This window comes from Mustela putorius, unplaced genomic scaffold, assembly GCF_011764305.1.
Source record: "Mustela putorius furo isolate JIRA1106 unplaced genomic scaffold, ASM1176430v1.1 tig00000224_pilon_pilon_pilon, whole genome shotgun sequence".
In the NCBI taxonomy this organism is placed as follows: domain Eukaryota; kingdom Metazoa; phylum Chordata; class Mammalia; order Carnivora; family Mustelidae; genus Mustela; species Mustela putorius.
The window spans coordinates 10,980,746-11,002,106 of record NW_025421321.1 but is presented as its reverse complement, the minus strand read 5'-3'; the positions used below and the strand labels follow the sequence as shown (position 1 = coordinate 11,002,106).

Genomic DNA, 21,361 nt, shown 5'->3' with positions numbered 1-21,361 from the left:
AATGAAGAACATTCCTGGGGAGAAAGGAGAGGAGAAGAGGCAGAAGGGAGAGGGGAGGATGTTAAAATGTGTACTTTAACAGTTTTACAGTAATACATTCTTATGTTAATATAAAATGTTTTCTATTAATCTACTTTAGTATTTTTGCTGAGTTACCTTAAGATACTGAAATAGGGGTTCAGTAAGTTTGACTTGCTTATAGTCACAGAGCTGGTAAGTAATGGAACCAGGCCATCAAGGTACCAGAGAGCACTCCAGCCCTGCCTCTGCCTCACCTTGGACAATTCCTGGCAGAGGGTGAAGGGAAGGGGGCAAGAGAAATCTGGAATTCTGCCACTCTCAGCGTAAAGAGCACTGGTGGGATGCTGAGTGGACACTAAGACACACAGGGGCAAGCTTCTTAGAACTCATCCCACAGAGCAATTTCAGTTCAGGCCAGACCTCGAGCATGGCCAAGAAGGCGATGGCCTGTTAACAGCTCTCATCTTTGGCATAACAGGGAGATGTTAGGTTCAGTCATTTCCTACTTTGTTGCATTTGCCAAATGCTTTTTAAAGCTTTCAACAAAATCTTTATGCTACCCCAACAGAGTGCTTTGGTGGAGGCCTGTTCACTTTCCACCAGCCTTGGTAGGTGTTTGATTATTATGAATGCAACTGGGGCCCAAGTTGTGTGGAATACAAATGTGACTTTGTTATTGTATAAAGATGAGAGTTACACAAATGTTTTGATAGTTTTGTTGTAATGCAACCTATGTTTGAATAACCAACATCTTAAGTCTGGCTTTATAATTCAGTTAAACACCTTTAAGTGTTTAAGTTACTTTAAGTTACCTTACTCAGACAAAATAGCAATATTTGAAGGTAAAAATAGGTTTGTAATGGTTAAGAAAGAGTCTTATAATAGCAATATTTGAAGGTAAAAATAGGTTTGTAATGGTTAAGAAAGAGTCTTATAATTGCGCTTTGCAAACCAATTTTTTTTAACATAAAATAAAGTTAAATCGATTCTGTGTTCTTAATAGTATTGGCATTTTTACCTCTCAAAAAACCACTGCCTCAGGGTTTATATGTGAAAGTGTTTTCACATGTAAGATGTAGTAATCACATACTCTTCCTTGAATGGCTCTGGACTTTTAAGAATGAATCCCACCTTGAAAGAAGGGATATCCAGAGACATATTGTTGAATTGACCTCCCCAGAGAGACAGTCTATCTAATTTGTACTTTTCTAGTGTGGAGAGGACTGCCTGATGGCCTGACATTTTGGGAACTGTTTGGTCTGCTTCTTAAAATGGTCTTCTTTGACTCAGCCCAACCTGCTGGCTGCAAATCTGGTCAGGATGGAACTGGCAAGTGCCAAGGGGCGCTGAATTACCACAAATGATTATGCTCCATGTAGAAACAACAGGCTGACAGTCTCCTGAGAAGAGCTGTGCTATGAGATAACCAGTCCCACTTGGGGAAGATTTGGAAAAATACAAACAAAAATAAAACTTTCCAAGTGCATATCTGGACCAAACACCTGAGTGACTAGGTAAACCCTCACTAAATGAAACCACTCAAGCCTGGATCTGAGTGATAGCATATATTCAAAGGAGCTTATACTTCTGAAGAAGCTACTGAAGACAAAAACCATTAAAGTCACAGGACAAAGGACTATTCCTCTGAGTTAAATAGCTTCGTCCTCTGGTGGGAGAATTCCACTTCCTCTGCCAACCAGGAGCTCTGCTGGCAGCTGTATTTGAGAAGAGCCTGCCTATCAACTCTTGATGCATGGCCTTTCCTCTGTTCTCCAAATGAAGAATCCATTTTGTTGGTACTGATACCCACCATTAACAAAAACTTAGCTTAGTTTCAAGAATGTATTTCCTCTATGAATTCTTGAACTTAACAAAAGCAATGATTCGAGGTTTTTGTGTTAATTGTATGGTTGCCCAAATTTAATGGATCATCTTTTAATTTTTATATAATTTTGTCATTTCCCAGATTTGGTTCAGGGTCTTCCAACCGAAACTAGTCACATCCTATGGTCCAGGCTGGTTTGACACAACTAAACCTACATAAATCTCAATCGGGTCCTCAGAAGATGTCTAGGAAACATTTTAGGAAATAGGGTTGTGGGCCTTTGTACATCTTGCTCAGTGACATTTAACTCAGCTGATAATTTCAATTTTGGAAATTATTATTCATTAACATGAAACAAAGGCCATTACATTTTTGGTCATCTACCTATGCTCATGTTTTGCACAAATGTGTATGAAGAGTGGCATGATTTAATAAAATTGGCTATACTAAGAGAATTTTGCATTTGCTTTTGGTGACACTAAAATTTTATTGATGTATTATGATTACTTAACTAAGTTTTAGGACTCTTATCTAAATAAAAATGTCCTGGTACACATCTGAGTTTCTGCTAACTGAGACAGAAGTTGCAAATAGGTGCTTATTTCATATACATGACAAAGGCCTGACAGGCAGTCGTTTTCAATTTGAGTTTATATATTAAAAAGAAACCAATTCATCAATATGATTAAATTGGATATTTAGTTTAGGGATAACATTAATGCAAGACTAAACATAAAAACAAATACAAACTACTCTTTCTTTTTTTTCTACTTTGCTAGAAGTTTAATATATGCAATATATGCTTCTTTTTGTACATTGAGGGCAGCATTTTTTCTGCCATTTAAAAACTACCTTAAATGTCTGAAGTTAAATTACCATAATGAATATCGCTAATGTGTCTTATTTGATTTTGGTACTTAGTAGGCATTCAAGATGACTCTCAGAATGACTCTTATGTAAAAATATTTTAGCTCTTGTTTGACTACAAATAACATCTACAATACAGTTCATTTCTAATGTAGGAGAAATTTGATTTTGGAGCTTTGCCCCTCAAACCTGGTCTTGATTACTGTTTCAACTCCTGTTTATATAATTCTACACAAGTTTGGCAGGATTCAAGAGCACATACCAGGGTGTTGGCTTTTATGAATCTCCTGGGATGTGAATGTCAAGCTGACTGGATGAACTCTGGCCACAAATCCCAGACAAGCACAATGACTCTATTTATTCAGACTTGGCTGCCTGAATGCAGATTGACTCTGTGGGTAATAAATTTTCACAGGCCAAGAACTCCGGCATCAACCAAGCTGATCCTGAGAAGAAAAATGCACCCAGGGAAGTGGAGCAGGGCTGCACAAACCTCCTATGTTTTTATTCCACGTCTGCATATCATTTAGCTAATTCATTTGGTCACTGATACACATGCACTGCCAATGGCTTCAGAGGTTCTTTTTGAAAGCTCTGCTTTCTGTTATGCAATTGTCATATTAAAAAGTAACAAGGGAAAAAATGAACAGCACCTCTTACGACGACTGGTAATCTGCTTTCAATATTACACCCCACACTGATGTGTGTTACCCAATGGCCTCTATGGTAAAAAGCAGAGAATTGAGTGGGAATATTTCTGTGCCTCCCCATTAGAAACCAAAGGCGACAAAAAGCAATGAGAACTGCAATTCAGTGCTCTGAGCAATAGCACCTATAATCTTGACATCTCGATGCAACAAGGCTTTAGATTCATTTTGAGAAGGCTGGGATTCTCTTTGAGAGACACGATTAGTACTCCATGCATTAATAATAAAAAAAGAACTGGCTCTTTAACTTGGAGATTTATGTTAACTACCTAGATATCTATTAAATTAATCATGTGCTCTCCAAATAGTGATTGGGGATTAAAAGGTAACTTTTGTTCATTGTAAGATGTAAATTACATGAGTAGGAAAATTTCCCTCTACAGATTATATCCAATGATCTGTGCCTGTAAAATTAAAATTGTCAGTTTGAGTGGATAAACCATGCTCATTTAAAGAGGAAAAATGCAGTTATATAATTAAAATGAAAAGACTGCCTGATATGTGTGGATAATGTAATTACTGGAAGCTGCAGGCACATATGTAGCCATTCAATTTGGATCCCTGCTTCTTTACTCTCCCTGAGCTTATATATTTGTCATCTCTAAAACACTGTCTGCAGTTGACATTCTCTCCACTGCTCCTTGTTGAAAGTCTTAATCATCTGATCTTCTCCTCAAGCCTTAGCTATAATAATTTCATCTAGATATTCGCTGTGTCTGACTTCCCAAGCTTTCCCTGACTTGAGAGGCAGAGCTCCTCTTTTTACCAAACTGGGAAACGTGAAATATAATTAATCTCTCAAGTCCATTAAAAAAATTCCTTTAGTACTTGAGACTTCAGGAATAATTTTGTCTTAAATCTTCTAATTTCTTTGCAATCTTACATAATAACATTGGCCTTTGGAATGTTAGAGCCAACAGTTACCGAAAAGGGAATCTAAATAAATTACCACCCTATCAGTATCTTTCATTTACCTAAACAAGAAAATGGATTCTCATATTATTTATCCTAGTCCCTCTTTGAACCTCATCAAGAATGAAAATTGTAAGAGCGAGCATAGGAATATGCTTCCATTTTAATTATAACCTGAATTTGTCTAGGTGAACTTTGTCACAATCTCAGCTCCAGATGTCAAATTCTGCTTGCCTTGAAAGGGAAGGGTATAGAGAAACCCATTCTTTTAGTTTCAGAGGCTTCTGTTTGAGATAAATTCTGAACACTTGTAAATTCAACATGGCGTGATGGTAAGCATATTTAAGAAGTGGCTATAGACATTTCCATGGAGATGGGATAGACCTTTCCTCCTAAATAGGTAGATTATTTGTACATTAGTCTATAGCCACCTTAAGATTTTAGGTCTTACATTTTTGTCTTCTCTGTCAACACCTTTGAACTTTGGACAGTACTAATTCGAAAAAACATAGCATACAGTAAAAGAATAAAGGTAGAGCAAAAGTCATCTTTGATACTGGAAAACAAGAAGCAGGAAATATGGTCAATTCAACTCAACATTGTACATGTATTCATGTATCCATTCAGCAAGTATTTTGCACTACTGCTATGCCAGACATAGTCCCTGCCCTCAGGAAACTTTCAATCTCATTGGTAGAGACAGATATTTTAAGAAGTAAACATGGCACATAACTAAAATTATGATGAGACTTAAGAAGAAAGGCTAAGATGATTGGGAGAAGGACTAACTGGGAGGTCCAATGTAGATAATGGGGAGGCCCCCTGAGAAAGTAAAAGTTATGTTACACTTCAGGATGAGAAGGTGTTGGTCAGACTAAAAAATAATAATAATAAATTAAATAAATAAATAAATAAATAAAATAGGAAGGAGAGGCCTTTGGAGGCCCTGAGACAGCTGAGTGTGGCTTGTTATAGGAGATGAAAGAAGGCCCATCTGGCTAACGTGTCATGAATGAGCTCAATGTGAAGTGAAGAGAAAGAAGTAGGTGAAGCTGGACTTAGTCTAGGATAGTGTTAGTCATGCTATGGGCTCTGGATTTTATCTCAAGTGAAACAGAAAGCTTATTTAAGGTTTTAGACCAAGGAATGAGCTGATCTGATTTATATTTTTAAAAGATCACTGTGGGGAGGTTGCATTATAGAGAGAAAGAATAGAAATATGCTAGTGTCTACTACATTGGTTTAGACTCGCCAGGATGGAAAGAGAAGGGAAGGCTAGTATTTAATTTTGGAGGCTGAATTTATAGGCCTTGGAGATAAAATTAACATTTAAGTGAGGAACAGGGAGTTGTCAAGGATGAGCCTGGCGTTTCTAGGCTTGAACAACTGGGTGTCTGGCAGGGCTACTTTTAGAAATGGAAACAATCACAAGAAGAATATATTTGTGCGTAGGTGGGTAAGGGGTATCAAAGACCAGAAGTTTAGTTCGACACAAATTGAATTTGAAATGCTTGTGACACATCCAAGTGGAAAAGTCAAGTAGGTCTGCAGTTCAGAAGAGAGTTCTGAGCTGAGGATATCACTTTAGAAATTATAAGCATATGAAGAATGAAGGTCATGGGAATGGATGAGATCACCTAAAGAGAGAGAGAGAGGGAGAAAGAGGAAAGGAGGGAGAGAGAAAAAGGAAGTGGAGAACAGCAATCATGAATAAATGCTGAGAGACTACAATATTTAAACTTGGGCAGAGGAGAAGCAGCCAGCAAAGCAGTCTAAGAAGAAACAGTCAGAAGGGCAGGAAGCAAACCAGGAGTTTAGTGTTAGGCACCTCAAGAAAAATGGGGTGATCAATAGTTTAATGTGGTAAGTCTTCTGGTAAGACAAGAGACTGAGAAGAGCCCAGTATGTTTGGCTCTGTGGAGGTTACTTGTGACTCAATTCATAGTTCTGATGGGGTAATGGGGCAGAAAGGAGTCAAAAAAACAAGGCCTCAAGTAACTGAGAGGAAATGGGACAGACTTGATAAAAAGAAAGCAGTGGTCTCATGTAATAGGAGTAAAGGAGGGGATGAGTGAATATAAAGATACTGTATGGATCTGGTTATGGGAAGATGAGGCTTTCCTATTGGATGCCAGTCAGCCAGGGTATGCACTAGGATGAATAAGATATAGAATAAGATTGCTTACTCAAAAAGAAAGATAGAAAACAAAATCCTCCATTATCCACATATTATCAGTTCTGTGATGGAGAATACTCAGGGAGAAAACCTGTAAAATGCTATCACTAATGGACTGTTAATAAGTTATATATATATATATATATATATAGAGAGAGAGAGAGAGAGAGAGAGAGAAACTCCTAGAACAGCCATTTGAAAAACTATGCAAAGAGATATACTAAAAACATGATAGATAAATAAAAAAAGAATTCTGCAGAATGTTCAAGAAACCTATAGGAAGTCAGGGAAAAGAAAAAAAAATGAAAACAGAAAGAAAGGGAAAGTGACAGAAAAGAAAAAATAAAGTGACAGACTTAAGGACTAATATATCAGTAATTACATTAAATGCAAATGTTCTAAATACATCAATTAAAGACAGAGATTGGTGAAATAGATAAAAAGAAATACAACAACCATATAGTATCTGTAAAAAACTCACTTCAAATACAACAGTATAGGTGGTTTGAATGTAAAAGAATATCGGTCAAAAGAATACAGCAGTGGCTTTACCAGTATCAGATAAAGTAGACCTCAGATCAAAGAAAATTACCAGAGATATACTGGAACATTATAGAATGATAAAAAGTCCCTCTAGCAAGAAGACACAGCAATCCTAAATGTTATGTACCAAATAAAAGAACTGTAAAATATATGAAGCAAAACCAGACAGAATGGAAAGGAGCAACAGACAAATCCACAATTATAGCTGGAGACCTCAACATTCCTCTCCCAACAATTGATAAACTAGAGAGAAAGTCAGAAAGGATCTAGAAGAGCTCAATAATAACATCAACCAAAAGGATTTGACTGACATTTATAGAACACTCCACCCAACTACAGAAGAATCCTCATTCTTTCAAGTGCCCATAAGACATATCCCAACATAGACCAGATCTTGGACCACAAGAAATACTTAGTAAATTTCCAAGAACTGAAATCATACAGAATGCATTCTTTGATCACAATGGAACTAAACTAGAAATCAGTAAGTAAGATTACAGGAACTCTCCAAACATTTGGAAATGAAACAACCCACTTCTAAATAATCCATATACCAAAGGGGAAGTCTCACTGAACTGAAGGACAATGAAAACAAAACATATCAAAATCTGTGGGATGTAGCTACAGTGTGCTAAAAGGGAAATGTATAACACTAAATGCTTATACTATAAAAGAGAATGAGTCTCAACTCAGTAATCTAAGGTCTCTCAAGAATCCAGAATAAGAAGAGCCAAATGAACCCAAAGCAACACAAGGAGGGAAATAATAAAGTTAAGAAATCAATAAAATCAAAACAGAAAAATTGATAGAGAATATCAATGAAACAAAAAACTTGTTTTTTTGAGAAGATCAATGAAATTGAAAAACCTCTGGCAAGATGACGAAAACAAACATAAAATCAGTTTCAAGATGAAATGGGATACCACCATAGAACCCAGACATTGAAGGAATAATAAAAGAATAGAACTTTCTACACATAAATATGAAAACTTAAATGACATGATAAATGAATTACTTAAAGAGCACATGTTGCCATAACCTACCCAATGTGAAATAACCTGAAGAGCCTTTTAACTATTCAGAAAATAGAATTTGTGTTAAAAGTCTCCAGACACATGTGGTTTCACTGGAGAAATCTGACAGGTGTTTAAAGAAAAAGTAACATTAACTTTATATAATGTCTTCAAGAAAAAACAAGTGCAGGAAACACTAATGCCCTTCTTTTAAAACCAAAGATAGTACAAAAAAAGGAACTTTCTGAACAATATTGCTCACCACCATAAAAAGACAAATGTGGTGAGGATGTGAGCAATTCCAATTCTCTTACACTCCTGATGAGAGTGACAGTTGGTGAAACTGCTTTGAATAAAGGTTTGAGATGAGCTACTCAGTTGGAACATGCATATACTCTCCTGGCCCTGATTTCTACTCTTAGGCATAGACCTATTAGAAATGTTCCCACATGCTCACCAGAAAACCTGTTCAAGAATATCAATGGCAGTACTATTCTAATAGCCCTAAATGCCTTTGTGCCCATCAGGAGTAGAATGGGTTAAGTAAATGAAGGTATATACACATGAAGAAATATGACGGAGCAATGAAAATGAATATCGTTTGATTACATGCAACATGGAGGAGTTTCACAAACATAATACTGAGTGAAAGACGCCAAGGAAAAAGAGCACATGCTGTGTGATTCCATTGATATAAAGTTCAAAAACAAGCAAAATTACTCTATGGTGTTAGAAAAATAGGAGTGGTTATTCTTCTGGAGGGTAGTGACTGGATGGGGATGTGGGAGACCCAGAGGCTGGCTGCGTCTATATCTTGAGCTGAGTGCTAATTACATAGGTGTGTGTGTGGTTTATGAATATTCATCACATTGTATTCTTAGGTTAATGTACTTTTCTCTGTGTATGGTATATTCAGTTTTCAGTTGACTAAAAGCAAAAAAATCAAAAGCCTACTGGATCCAGTAACATGAAGATAACAGGTGAGCCCAGGTTCCAAGGAAGTGGCAGGCTTTGGGATCTAACATTAATTCCCATTTTATAAATGGTGACTCTGAAGTAGATAACATCTTGGGGACTGGGCCAGGGCTGCAAAGCTACTGGGTCACTAGCAGAGCAGGGATTTGAACCCAGGAGGGCTGCTGAGCCTGGGCTCACTGACTAAACTAGCCTGTCTCTTCATTCTTGAGAGTGCAAAGTCAATGAGGATAAAGGAAGCATTAGTAGAGTGTTCAAATGCTGTGAGTCTGAGGCGACTGGAGGAAAGGCAAACAGGCAAGGCAACTTGAAACTCTTGTGGGTATCTTTTTGTCACAGCAAGTGACCAATATTCACAGGGACAGCCAGATGTCATGTAGAAGGCAAAGGAATTTAGTATGCTCTGTTTATTGAGGCAGGGAAATGTACAATACATTTTTGAAATATTTTGGGTTAAGGGATAAACTCTGATGATATCTAGCAAAATCATTTACATGAAACATTTAATTATCTCTCAATGCCAGAGAAATGCAGTGTGTGTGTGCATGTGTGCCTGCATGCACGTGTGTGTGTGTGTGTGTGTGTGTGTGTGTGTGTGCATGTGCTCTACTCTTCAGGGGAACAATCATATTTTGGTCTTGGAGGGGAAAAAAAAATACCATATCATTAGTCTTTTTTAAAAGCACAGAAATTATGATTTTGTGATTAGGCCAGGCTATAGTTATAGGCCAAAGCAGGATAACTTAATATAATTAGTGTTAGAGCAATCACTTAAACTACCACATACAAACCACTGTCTGGAGTCTTAATTATACTACTGTATAAAAATTATTCATTCTATCAGCTGCTCTCATTGCAAATGGTGGAAAGGTGTACGCACATAGGGACAAAATGTAAGAAAAAAGAATTTAACCTGTATATTCGCAATATAACATTCATTATCCATGGTCACAGATTAAAAAGCAGTAGCTAATAAAGCTAAATGATTCAACTTAAAGTTCTTACTGCCTTAAAAAGTGTGTCTAGTTCATCCTTGATACCTAATTTTTTTTAAATTGGGTTTTCAGTGGAAATATTTCCTGGAAATAATTCTGGAAAATTCTTTTCAAATTAAGAAAGCTTGCTGAATGCAGTACTCTATGAATCTCCTTTCTAATCTAAAGGATACACAGCCTACACATCTGATATGACTTAATCCACAATATATGTATCTGAAACTGTCACTGGGAAATCCACAAAGACGTGATTGGCTGATAGTTACATAGATGAGGAACCAAAATTAGGAGTGAAGTCATCATCAGCTCTGCCAAGATTGCTGTTATGGATATCTGACGGTCTTAGTGTGCACACCTAGAAACAAAGTCATCCGTCTCTACAAAACCTGAAGCATGAGCAGCTTTCCTTGCTCAGTTAACCCTTCTTCACTTGCTGCTACTCTAGCTTCAGTGAGAGCTCTCTTTCACACCCAGGCCCTTCTTTGGGGCCTCACCTTCTTCCCCAAGGTGAACAAACACCTCTGTGACCTCACAGCCACATTCTGCTTAGATGCTCTCCCTGGAAATGTTCCTTTGACTTATTTCACCTCTACACACTTTGTACACTATGTGCATTTGCATGGCTAGACAGCTGCATTGCCTGTATAGCATTCCATGACTCCTTTGTATAAAATTCATGATTCCAGGACCAACCACATGCTGTCTCCTATTGCATGTAAAAATAACTTCTGGAAAAACCTCTCTGGATTGTCTTTATACCTACCACATTTGTCCAAACTTGACAAAATACCACATAGATAATAAGAAAAAGGAAACAGAAGTAGAGGAAAATCTATCTTTTGTGTTTTCAAACTTGCTTTAAAACACAAACATTTCCTGCAATGCAGAAGCTGAAAGTGATGAATGTTATGTGGATATTTTTGTACCTTAACTGACTGATCAGAATAGTATTTATAAACCTCTGACTGATGTCTCAAGCTTGTAAATCAACACCATGGGAGAACACTTTAAGCACATTTATCATCTAAGACAAACAGCCTATTCAGAGCATGATTATTTTTTATTCATCATTTAAGTTTCACCTCTACGTTTGCTTCTTCTCAATGTTAATAATATCTGTATAAGACTTCTCAATATTTAATGTTACAGCTTGCTCGTTGCATGCCGATAAGGTCAGGTCACATGCTTGATCTCTAAAAGACCAGTGGGCTTTGCCAAGAAGAAAAAAAAAAAGAAAAGAAAAAGAAAACAAAAAAGGGTCTATTTCATATTGAAGTTTGATGCTAGTCCGCTTCCTTGTCAGTTCTCATTGTTGGTTTCAATGACACAAAAATCACAGCATCACAGTTTTAAGGGAAAGTAAGCCCAAGATATTTTAGTGGACTGGTCCCATGGCATGGAAGATTATAATTACCAGAGAGCACCCAGCATCCTAGAGCACCACAATTTCCAGTGTGTATGATTCAGTCAGCTCCCAGGACAGCCCACTGGGCAGCGGCGCAGTGTCACATTCGAAGGACAGCAACATATAACTAAATCTTACCTGCTCATTATCCTCTTCATCACTACTTAGCTTAAGGTCATCTTCTAGCATTCTGAAAAAAGGAACAAAGAAGTACAGATACTTAACAAATTCAAAATAATTCAGCACCAAAATATCTTTTTTTAGCACCAAAATACATTTATTAATGTTGCAATAGTAAGTATATTTCCTGATTAATTAAAAAAAAAAAAAAACTCTTTTCTTTTAAGGCTTTTCTTCTGATGTCCTTAGGAAATAACAAACTGCCCCGTAAAGCCAATTAACCACTCACAACAGTCCTTCATTGGATCAGATGGGTTGCTTCAAGAATATGAGGTTGTAAACCAAGAGAATCAAATAGGTGCTTTACGCCTGCAAAGTTTGAATTCCAGTTGCTTGTTCAATGTTTGGTGCAGGACAGGTGGTGCACTATGTCTCCATGATTATTTGTGGTAAACAATGAGAGAGCAGGTAGAACTCTGCCGACAGCAATAACACAATAAACTGGAGCTGCTTAGGTCTCCATCAGTCAAAGATGTGGAGAAGACATCTGCCCGAAGACTCTGCTGGATGAGGAAGACCAAATGGGAGAGAACTTTCCTAAAAGACTCTGTGAAGGCAACACTCAAGTGCCCTCTGGCTCTGTCAGATTTGCCATGGTGGAGGTGGTGGGGAAGAATACTTTTGGGTCCACAGAGTCCAAAGTAAAAACACGCAAATGGAAAATCAAGCCCTCTTAATTCTGAAGATTATACAATTGTATTCTTAGTAGCACTGCTGAATTGTTTACAGGGTAATAGTTTTCAGATTAATTCATTTCAAAAGAAATCTCACTCAGAAGGATACTCTACAATGCAAATGAATGCAGGCAGAGGTGCTCTGCGGGGGGTGGGGGAAGAGTCTATTGCTGACATACCCCAGTGCTCCAGGAATCAGTGTGAAGGCCACAGAGCCCATGTGCTTCAAAGACCTCACTATCCTCCTTGAAGTCACCTTCCAAAGACTGTCCCCTAAACTGTGTCTCATTTCTTTAAAAGCCAATTACAGGCCCATCATCAGTATATTCCTCTGAATATTTTTATAAGTAGTTTCACTGACTTTTGCGGTGAACTTGGGGTAAAGATTTGCCAGGGAAGCACATGGACCCAGTTTTGCCCCAAACGGCCATTTGTTTGGAGAAAATCACTTAATGCCCTCACCACTGGTCCTGTTGCCTGAGCTGTAAAATGACAGGTTATACTGGGCTATCTCTATAGTCCAGTCCTGCTTTAGATTCCAGGAGTTTAGGGAATAAAATCGCCTCCTCTTTCGTAAAGCAGAAAAACTCTTGTATTTGTCGTAGAGAGCACAGCTGAGATATTGTAAGCAATTTCTGATGTATCATTTAAACCATAACCATTAGGACACCAGATCTGTTTCCTCACAGGCGATGGCTATTCTACCAGTATGGAGGAGTATCACTCTTTTAGTATTTCAGCCACAGGCAAACCAAGAAAACATCAGAGAAGACTGCAGAGCTATATCCCCAATTGCCCTTTGTCTCTGTTGGGTGTTACCCTCCATTCCCTTTGACCTCACAAACTCCTGCCCTTAGCTTCAAGGAAAAGAGACATGGTGGTGATTTATTACAGCATTGTTTGGGAAGAACCTTCTAGGAAGGGGACTATGTTTTCTTTGTCCTCGAGTCCCCAGTGACTAGCACAGTGACGGCACAGAATATAATACCAGTTTGTTGGCTGGGCTGGGGTGCTTTCCCAAAGCCCATTTTCCTACCAAAAGGCACAAATGCCTTTCTGATGAAAAAGCCCAGAGAAGCAGGCCCATTTCTTGCCTCCACCCCTCACTCTCTTCAGGGGTAAACTGCCAGCTGCAAGGACTGCCCTGCGAGCACTGGGTGTTCCAAGTGTGGGTGGTCCTGTCAGTGGGTGGGAAGAAGGAGGGGTAAGGACACACACAATCAACGTTAACAACCCCGTTGTTGTTGGATAGAGGTCATGTGAAGGGTGACTGAGAAGTTTCATCTTTATATGGCCAATAGCATACATAGACTTGAAATGAAGGCCACTGTCAACCAGAGCAAGAAACCCCAACATGCCCCAAAGCAAGGGATCTCAGGTTGGCTGCAAACCAGCCATGTGACTCAGTCACCACACAAGGCTGGCAACACTGAAAGGAACCACAACAGTAAGAACAGTATGTGAGGTTCTCTTCTAAGGTAGAGAATACAGCTTATTTCTGTTTATTTTAAGCATGTGCTAAGTATGTAAACACATCACTGGGTGTTCATTTGAATTTCATACTGTCTCTCACATCCCCGATCCTGGGTAGGTCACACCTCTGGGCCTCAGCTTTGTCATTTCTATATTTGCCATCGTCTCCAGAAGAAAAGCAGTCAGAGATCCACACTGCTTTGTGAATTTTTTATATTAAAAAAATGACTTTATTATGTTTCTGGCTGAGATCTAAAAACAAATGATCAAATGTAAAAAATACCTCACATTCAAGAGAGACTTCCCAAGAAGTTAGAATCCAATTAAACTTCCAAATCTTGAATGGGAGGAAATGGTACCGAAACACTAAGCCCAACAGTTCCTACACATCCGACAGCAGTCCTGGGACACTGCTATCACCAACACTCCCAGCCACAGACCTGGAGAAGTCAGTCACCACCACTCTGTGCCCAGTCAGCAGCAGTCACCGCACCAAGGGAACAGAAGCTCAAGGCCATTCAGGAACACCGTCCAGCCCCTGTACTTTATTCTGACGGTCACGGCGGAGCCTCCGTGACTCAACATTCACTGTGTTCTTTAGGCCTGGCCCAACACACTTGAGGAGGAGGAGCCAAAGTGGATATTTGAGGTTAGAGCTGAACAACAAAGCATGGTTGGAGAAGAAAAATGCTGTAATCCCACAAGATCCTAAAAAACATCAGTGTGTGGAGAGTGACAGGTATACAGGAAGCTGGGATTAGCTCCATGTAAATACACCGTGGCAACTGTGCCCCCAACTCCAATCTTATACATTTGAGAACATTTTATCATCTATTTCTGAAAGGAATAGACTGGCATGGGTATATTAAACAAGAACAAAAGACAAAGGTTTAAACCAGAAGTAAAAGAAAATCCAAATTAAGTGTTGGTGATGTCAAGGGGCAGAGGCGGGCATCTCCAACTCCATTTTTGAAAAAAGTAGGGCAAAGTCTCCCATGCTCTGAAGGGCTGGAAGCAGAATTGGGATGGGTCATCTGTACATCAGCGTAGGGCCTGTGCTTTGGGCTTGTGCTGGCTCCAGGGGGTACCCTGCCGCACCCCTACACCCCTCATCTGAGCACCAACGGACCTTCCTTCAGCCAGTGATGCCCACCCAACCAGAGCTGCTCCCTTTCATGTTTCCTGAGCCCTTCCCCTTCTCAGCTCCTCAGAGCCTTCCCAGGTGCCCAGACTGTTGATTAGTAGCAGTACTGAGTGCTGAATGGATGTTCATGCCAGGCCGGCTAAGAGCACTTTGTTCATGTTATGTTGTTCAATCCCATGCAATTCCTCCAGCTGGGCACTGCGGTGGCAGCAGGCAGGCCGTGGTGCTCGGAGCTCAGACTCTGCAGTCAGACTGCCCAGGATGAACCCTAGCTCTACCACTCAACTAGCTGAGTGACCCGATACCTGCCTCGATGGGTCTTCCAGAGAAATCATTACGCAATCATTACAAAGTGCTTAGCACAAAACCTGGAACAGAGCAAGCATTCAGTAAAGGTTCATTTTTATTAATATTCCTTCTTTTTAATCTCAGGAGGTAATTTAGCCTTAGGGCATTTAAGGAATTTGCATGGGGAAACAATTTGGGAGAAAAGACGTTCCTTTAATAACACCTTAAATCTAAGCCTTTTGCTCTACTTTCTGGACATTCTAAAAAGAAAAGACAAGATTTTCCAGAGGTTGTGAATGGGGTAATGTATTTTAGCTTATAACTGCCACTGGGTTGATTGATCTGAGGTGGCTTACTGCTACAGTGGACACAACCCATGCCTGTCAGCCTCGAAGCACAAGATCTGCCCTGAAGGCCAGTGGCCAGCCAAATGGCCCCGAGTCCCCTAGCAGGACCCACGGAATGATGACAAAGGGGATGCGAAACAAAACAGACAATAAAACAGAACTTTCTGAAGTAAGACCAGAGAGCAGAGATGCAGCCAGAGGTGCCAAGGAACCTGGGACTCTGTGCCTGGAACACCTGATGTGCTGTCACTACTGTCAGAAGCACTCCAAGGTCGTGCCCGATGGTGACTTACCACGGAGTCTGAGCCAGGTAAACCAAGCACTGAGGCGTGAGAGGCCGCAGGCAGGATTTTTAAACATGCAATTCGGTAATTAAGATTCTATTTTTCACGCGGGAACTGCGTCAGACAACAGTTTCTGAAAATGATCGTCCCAGGCTTGTTATCACACGCCGCGGGGAGCACCTTGGTGCAAAGGTCCCGAGGTTTTGAGCCGCGGGCTGAAGGTCCCATGCTCTCACGCAGGGAGGGGGACAAGCGTGGATGGCTTCCAAGGGAGGGCGCGACGCAGTGGCTTCCGAGCTCTGACGAGGGAAGCAAGCACAGACAGCTCCCTTTGAGGTTTGCCGAGTATTACCTCAGGTAGTGAAGGGTGAACAGTAGGACTACCCCGCTAACCAGCCGGAAGTCTGGCATCACGCAGACTTCACGCACTGTTGTAGTCACGTGGTGGTGGGGCGTGTGCGTGGCCCTGTAGTCACGTGGCAACGGGAGGCGGGGCGGGCGCACGGTCCAAGGGCCGGTTCCCTCACGTACTACATTCAGATCAGCACTGCCACTTGAGCATTTGAAAAAATGCTCTGGCACACGCAACTCTCACAGAACTCAGCTCAGCTGCCTCATCTGCTGGTCTCTGCGGTAGCGCTCAGGAAGGGGAGAACTAGGACCCTCACGACACAGTAAGAGCTGATGATGGTAACTTGCCCACGTGCGGTATTTTAAAAACTGAGCCATAGACACATTTCCGTTGTTGCCAGTCCTTAGGTTTCCGAGGTACAGCACTTCTCAGGGAGCATAAAGAGTACCCTCTCCTCAGCAGATGGCCAACTGCTTCTCATGCTCCTGTACTGCTTCACAGGTATCGCGAACCGGCACATTAACTACCTTCAAATGTAATGGCAGTCATTTCACAGAGCAGTGGTTTTTAATTAATAGGATTTCCCTGGAATTACTTGCCATTTGGGGCCCTTAAGAGATCTGAATCCTTTAGCCCTTTAAAGTTCATTTCATTTTGCTTGATCTTAATGGCTTTTTAAAAAATCTGACTTCTAATTGGGCTGTTTGATTTTCAGATTTGCTTCTATAGCTGGTTCTACTACTGTCTCCAACTATATGAGATTTAAAGCCAAAGACAAATGTTTATGACTCCCCATTAAACATATTCATATATGCAAATATCTACTCTAGCAATTAGCTGTGCAGGATAGCCTACTCGTTTCGCAAGTGCATCCCTCTGCTGGTACTCCCCAAGCCATCATCTCTACTGCTAGGAACATGAGAAGGAAGTTATAAAACACCTTTCATTCTGTCTGAAGTCCACTGCTCTGTGAGGGTCAGTGCTACCATCTGTCTGGGCTTATTTTCACAAACAGGTAACTACTCTTCTCTCTGCATTTGTTCAGAAGAGTTTAGCTCATGCCATTCCAGTCAACTGGGAGGCAGGAAGGCTAGGACAGGATCACAGTGGGGTGCTGGTGATTTAGTGCATCCAATGCACAAATGAAGTAACAGTCTGGAAGCAAATAGAGAAATCAGGAATAAGAATAAGGGGCTGGTCTAGATGACCTAGGAGTTTCAACTCTGATATTTTCCTATCAGGGTGTCATATCTACATCTTTTTTTTTTTTTTTTTTTTTTTTTTTTTTAACCAATGGTGGTTCATAGGGAGATGGTGTTAGCTCACACGTATCTCCTTCCTGGACTTCCTCTTCCAGGGACTATTCCAATTGTTCATGAAATCGGCAAATAATCTGATTCTGCCACGTTCATCCTGTGGCAGAGGATGAAAGTGCACTGTAGCTCTTCTGTTTATGACCTTACTTTTTCTTAGGAACAGTAAGTTCCCATGGTCCTTTTCTCCCACTTACAAGCTGAGTGCACCTGCCACCTTCTATACAGGTCTGTCTTCCCTGGGGCCAGCATCTCATTTCCAACCATTTAAGACTCTCACAAAAAACCAACCTCATTTCGAAGACCTGTTAAACCCTGGTGAGATACAAGATGAATCTGTGCCTTCAAAATCTCAATCAAGCAACTGCCTTTCCCAATAGGACTCAAATCTAATACATTAATATTGAATAAATAGCAATCAAAGGAAACTGGAAACCAACACTAATTAAAAAAACAAAACAAAACATAGTCAGTGGTACTAGAGTGTGGGGTGGGATGAGTTCTGGAGATCAGGGGGCTCAGGAAAAGCTGCAAGGAGGAGGGAGTACCTGAAGGGCTTCAAGTCCTACAGGAGGCAGATGAAGTCAGGGATGTCTATCCTGCCCCACAGAGGAAGGGTGACAGACAAGCACAGAGTGGGAATGGAGGTTGTTTATTTCCCTTATTCTCATGGTATGATAATACATAACACATAGTTCAGAATTCCCCAAATAGTATTAAGATATACAATGAAATGTCTCCCTCCTGACCTTCTTCCTACCCTCATATTTCATGCTCTCATCCCCCAAAGTCACCCCCTGGCTGTAGCTTCTTAAATATTACCTCAGAGTTTCTTTATGTGTTAACAAATAAATATGAATGCAGCGCATTAGATCCCTCAGGGTAAGTACATGACATTAAAGAACAACTATGTTAACTGGAACCCTAATTATCTGGCTGTGGCAGGCAACTTCTAAGATGCTCCCAGTGACCCTGCTTCCTGATATGCCCCTGGAACTCCCCTCTCCTGAGTGTGGCTGCACCTAGTGACTGGCTTCTAGTAAACAGAGGAGGGCAAAAGTGATAGGATGTTACTTGCAAGTTTAGGTGACCCCTGCTTGCTGGCATGCACACTCTTTTACTCTTCTTGCGAGCCTGCTTGGACGGAAAAAGGCTGCCATGTTGTGAGCTGCCGTATGGAGAAATTCCCATGGCAGGGAACGGGGGTGGGGGGTAAAGGGGGGCCCTCTGGCCAACAGCCAAGGAGGAATTAAGGTCCTCAGCCCAGCCACCCAGGATGAACTGAATTTTGCCAAAACCACATGAGTGAGCCTACAAGAGGGTTTCTCCCCAGGTAAGGCGTGAGATGACTACAACCCATCCACACCTTGTGGTATGAGATTCTTATGAGAGATTCTTAGCCAGAGGACCCAGGTGAGCCATGCTCAGATTCCTGACTGACAGAAACTGTAGAGTGATAAATGCTGTTTGAAGCCACTAAGTTTTGGGGTAATTCGTTAGGCATCAATAAGTAATTCATATGCTGGCAGATGATATTAAATATTTAGTGTGTCCCTTTTCAAGATTGCTCTCAGCTGCTTGAGCTAAAAGCATTAGTAGCCATTATTCAAGCCATCCAGCAGAAGTATAAGGTGGGCTTAAAAGGTAATAAAAAAGTTCTAAAAGTCATGTTAAAAAGGGTAAAAAGAAATAAGTAAAACCAACTTCAATAGTAAGTTTTATTTACACCAACATGTATCAACATGATAATATACATATTTCAAATGCTCACTAGCCCATGTGACCAGTGACTCCTATACTGGGCAATGCAGGCTCATACTATTTTAGAAAGTGAGGGGTGTTCAAATCTCCAGGAGGTGTTAAGTTTTTTCCATCCCCACTCAGCCCTCAGTCCCTGTTTGTTTCTTTCATATGTCAATCTTCTCTAATGCTTCCTGCCTAACGGTACACTGAACAAGTCTGTGACAGCAAAGGTCCTAGTAACTTAGCATGTGCAGGAGGTGAGGGAGGAGACAGGGAAGGCTTTGGTCAGAATCATTGCAAACTCATACCCGCACTAATGATCCTTCATGGAGACTGGGATCCCAAAGGCCCATTTTGTTCCATGTTCCAAATGTTTCAATGACCCATTTTGCTTCTAATTCTGATGATGCTAATTACATGTGGCGTGACATTCCACAATGTACATGGAAGACTCTGGCTTCATGGAAAAGGTGGAAGGCAGGAAGCTGCACAGAGCTGCAGGTGGCCTATGAGAGGGGTATGCTTAGGGCAACATGTTTAGGAGCCATGGCCTAGGAAAAGAGAACAATGGGTTGCCTTGCAAATACACAGGTCAGATGCTGACTGGGCAAGAACTCTGAACACTTGTTGCTCTGACTCACTTCTTACCTACTTCTCTTGCATAAAGAGACTCTCTTACATACTAAAGACATATCTCACAAAAGCTATTTAAAATATTCTCTTTTTTTTGAGTTGTGTATTTTTATAAGTGTGCTGGTTGTTTTTTTTCACTTGGAATTGCAGCTCTATCTAGGGATGTTGAGTGGCCCAGAGGGAACTCTCTGTCTAGGAGAAATGGAAAGCTGGGCCTGTTTTCCTTGAACATCTCATGGATGGAAAGCACCCAGATGGATATAAGTGCCACATACAGTTCATGTGACAGTGAAAATATGAAAATGCTCCAGCTTTTCCTTTTAGGGCAATGCAGTCCACAGTTATAAAGGAGGATTCTCTGAACACATTAGACTTTAAAATTGCTTCCCCCAGAAAGCATTACAGGAGAAGAGGGCTGTAGGTACTCTCTATCATTTCTCTCAAAAAACAACCGAGGCTTTAGAAATAGCACTTTAATAGGGAATGATTTCTCCTCAAAGACAGCTTAAAAATTCCTATCCTTGTTTGTTACAAGGACTTCTAGAAAATTAGTTTTTGAACTTGATGTTCTTGGTATTAGAGGATTCAGTTTCTGAGTAAATTCAAGTACACCGCATGAAAGAATGAGATCCTTTTCCAAGTAGACACCAGAAGAGAGGTCAGAGGACCCTGACTGGGAACATAAAGTTTTCTCGGCTTCACAGATCCGATGATGGGCATTTATTTACTTATTCTATTTGAAGAGGAATGTATACTTAACCAGAGGGGAAATGAGGTATGTCCATATATGGCTCATGTTTGGATATTAATTGGTTGTCAATTAATTAGTAAGCTGGTTGCCTATTCCGTTTTTTTTTTTTAAGATTTTATTTATTTATTTGACAGAGAGAAATTACAAGTAAGCAGAGAGGCAGGCAGAGAGAGGCAGGCAGAGAGAGGAGGAAGCAGGCTCCCTGCTGAGCAGAGAGCCCGATGCGGGACTCGATCCCAGGACCCTGAGATCATGACCTGAGCCGAAGGCAGTGGCTTAACCCACTGAGCCACCCAGGCGCCCACCTATTCCGTTTTTTAACTAATGGTTTACATTTGACAGTAAGTGTGCACTGAACCTAGAAGGGTCATATGTCTGCTAGGTTAAGATTTGTTTGTCAGTTCATGATACCAGGTTTTGCATTTTTGTGGCTATTGTTATTAATAAGTTAATTGCCAGGAGAGTCCCTAATTGGGAGATATATTTGAACTGCTAAATTGTTAGAATGAGAAAAGAACCACTAGCAAATACATACACTTTAAGCTATGCCAGCCTTATCTGTTGCCTGTGAATGGCATAATGCAGGGGTCTCTAAACTTCACTGCACATCAGAATCACTTGGGATTTTTGAAAAACACTGATGCTTGGCTCCCACCCCACCCCTCATATTCTGATGTAACAGGGATATGATCTGGGGATCCAGGTTTTTTAAAAGCTCCCCAGGTGATTTTGATTTACAG

At 40.5% G+C, this 21,361-nt stretch overlaps 1 protein-coding gene across 7 annotated transcripts in view; it reads right to left on the bottom strand.

Moving 5' to 3' along the window:
* AFF3 (AF4/FMR2 family member 3) overlaps positions 1 to 21,361 on the bottom strand; it is a 575,972-nt gene that overhangs the window by 97,846 nt on the left and 456,765 nt on the right. For all 7 annotated transcript variants that reach the window (XM_045077717.1, XM_045077718.1, XM_045077719.1 and 4 more), the window contains one exon: positions 11,578 to 11,629. In XM_045077717.1, coding sequence (XP_044933652.1) covers positions 11,578 to 11,629 — 52 coding nt within the window. The remainder of the gene's footprint in view (positions 1 to 11,577; positions 11,630 to 21,361) is intronic.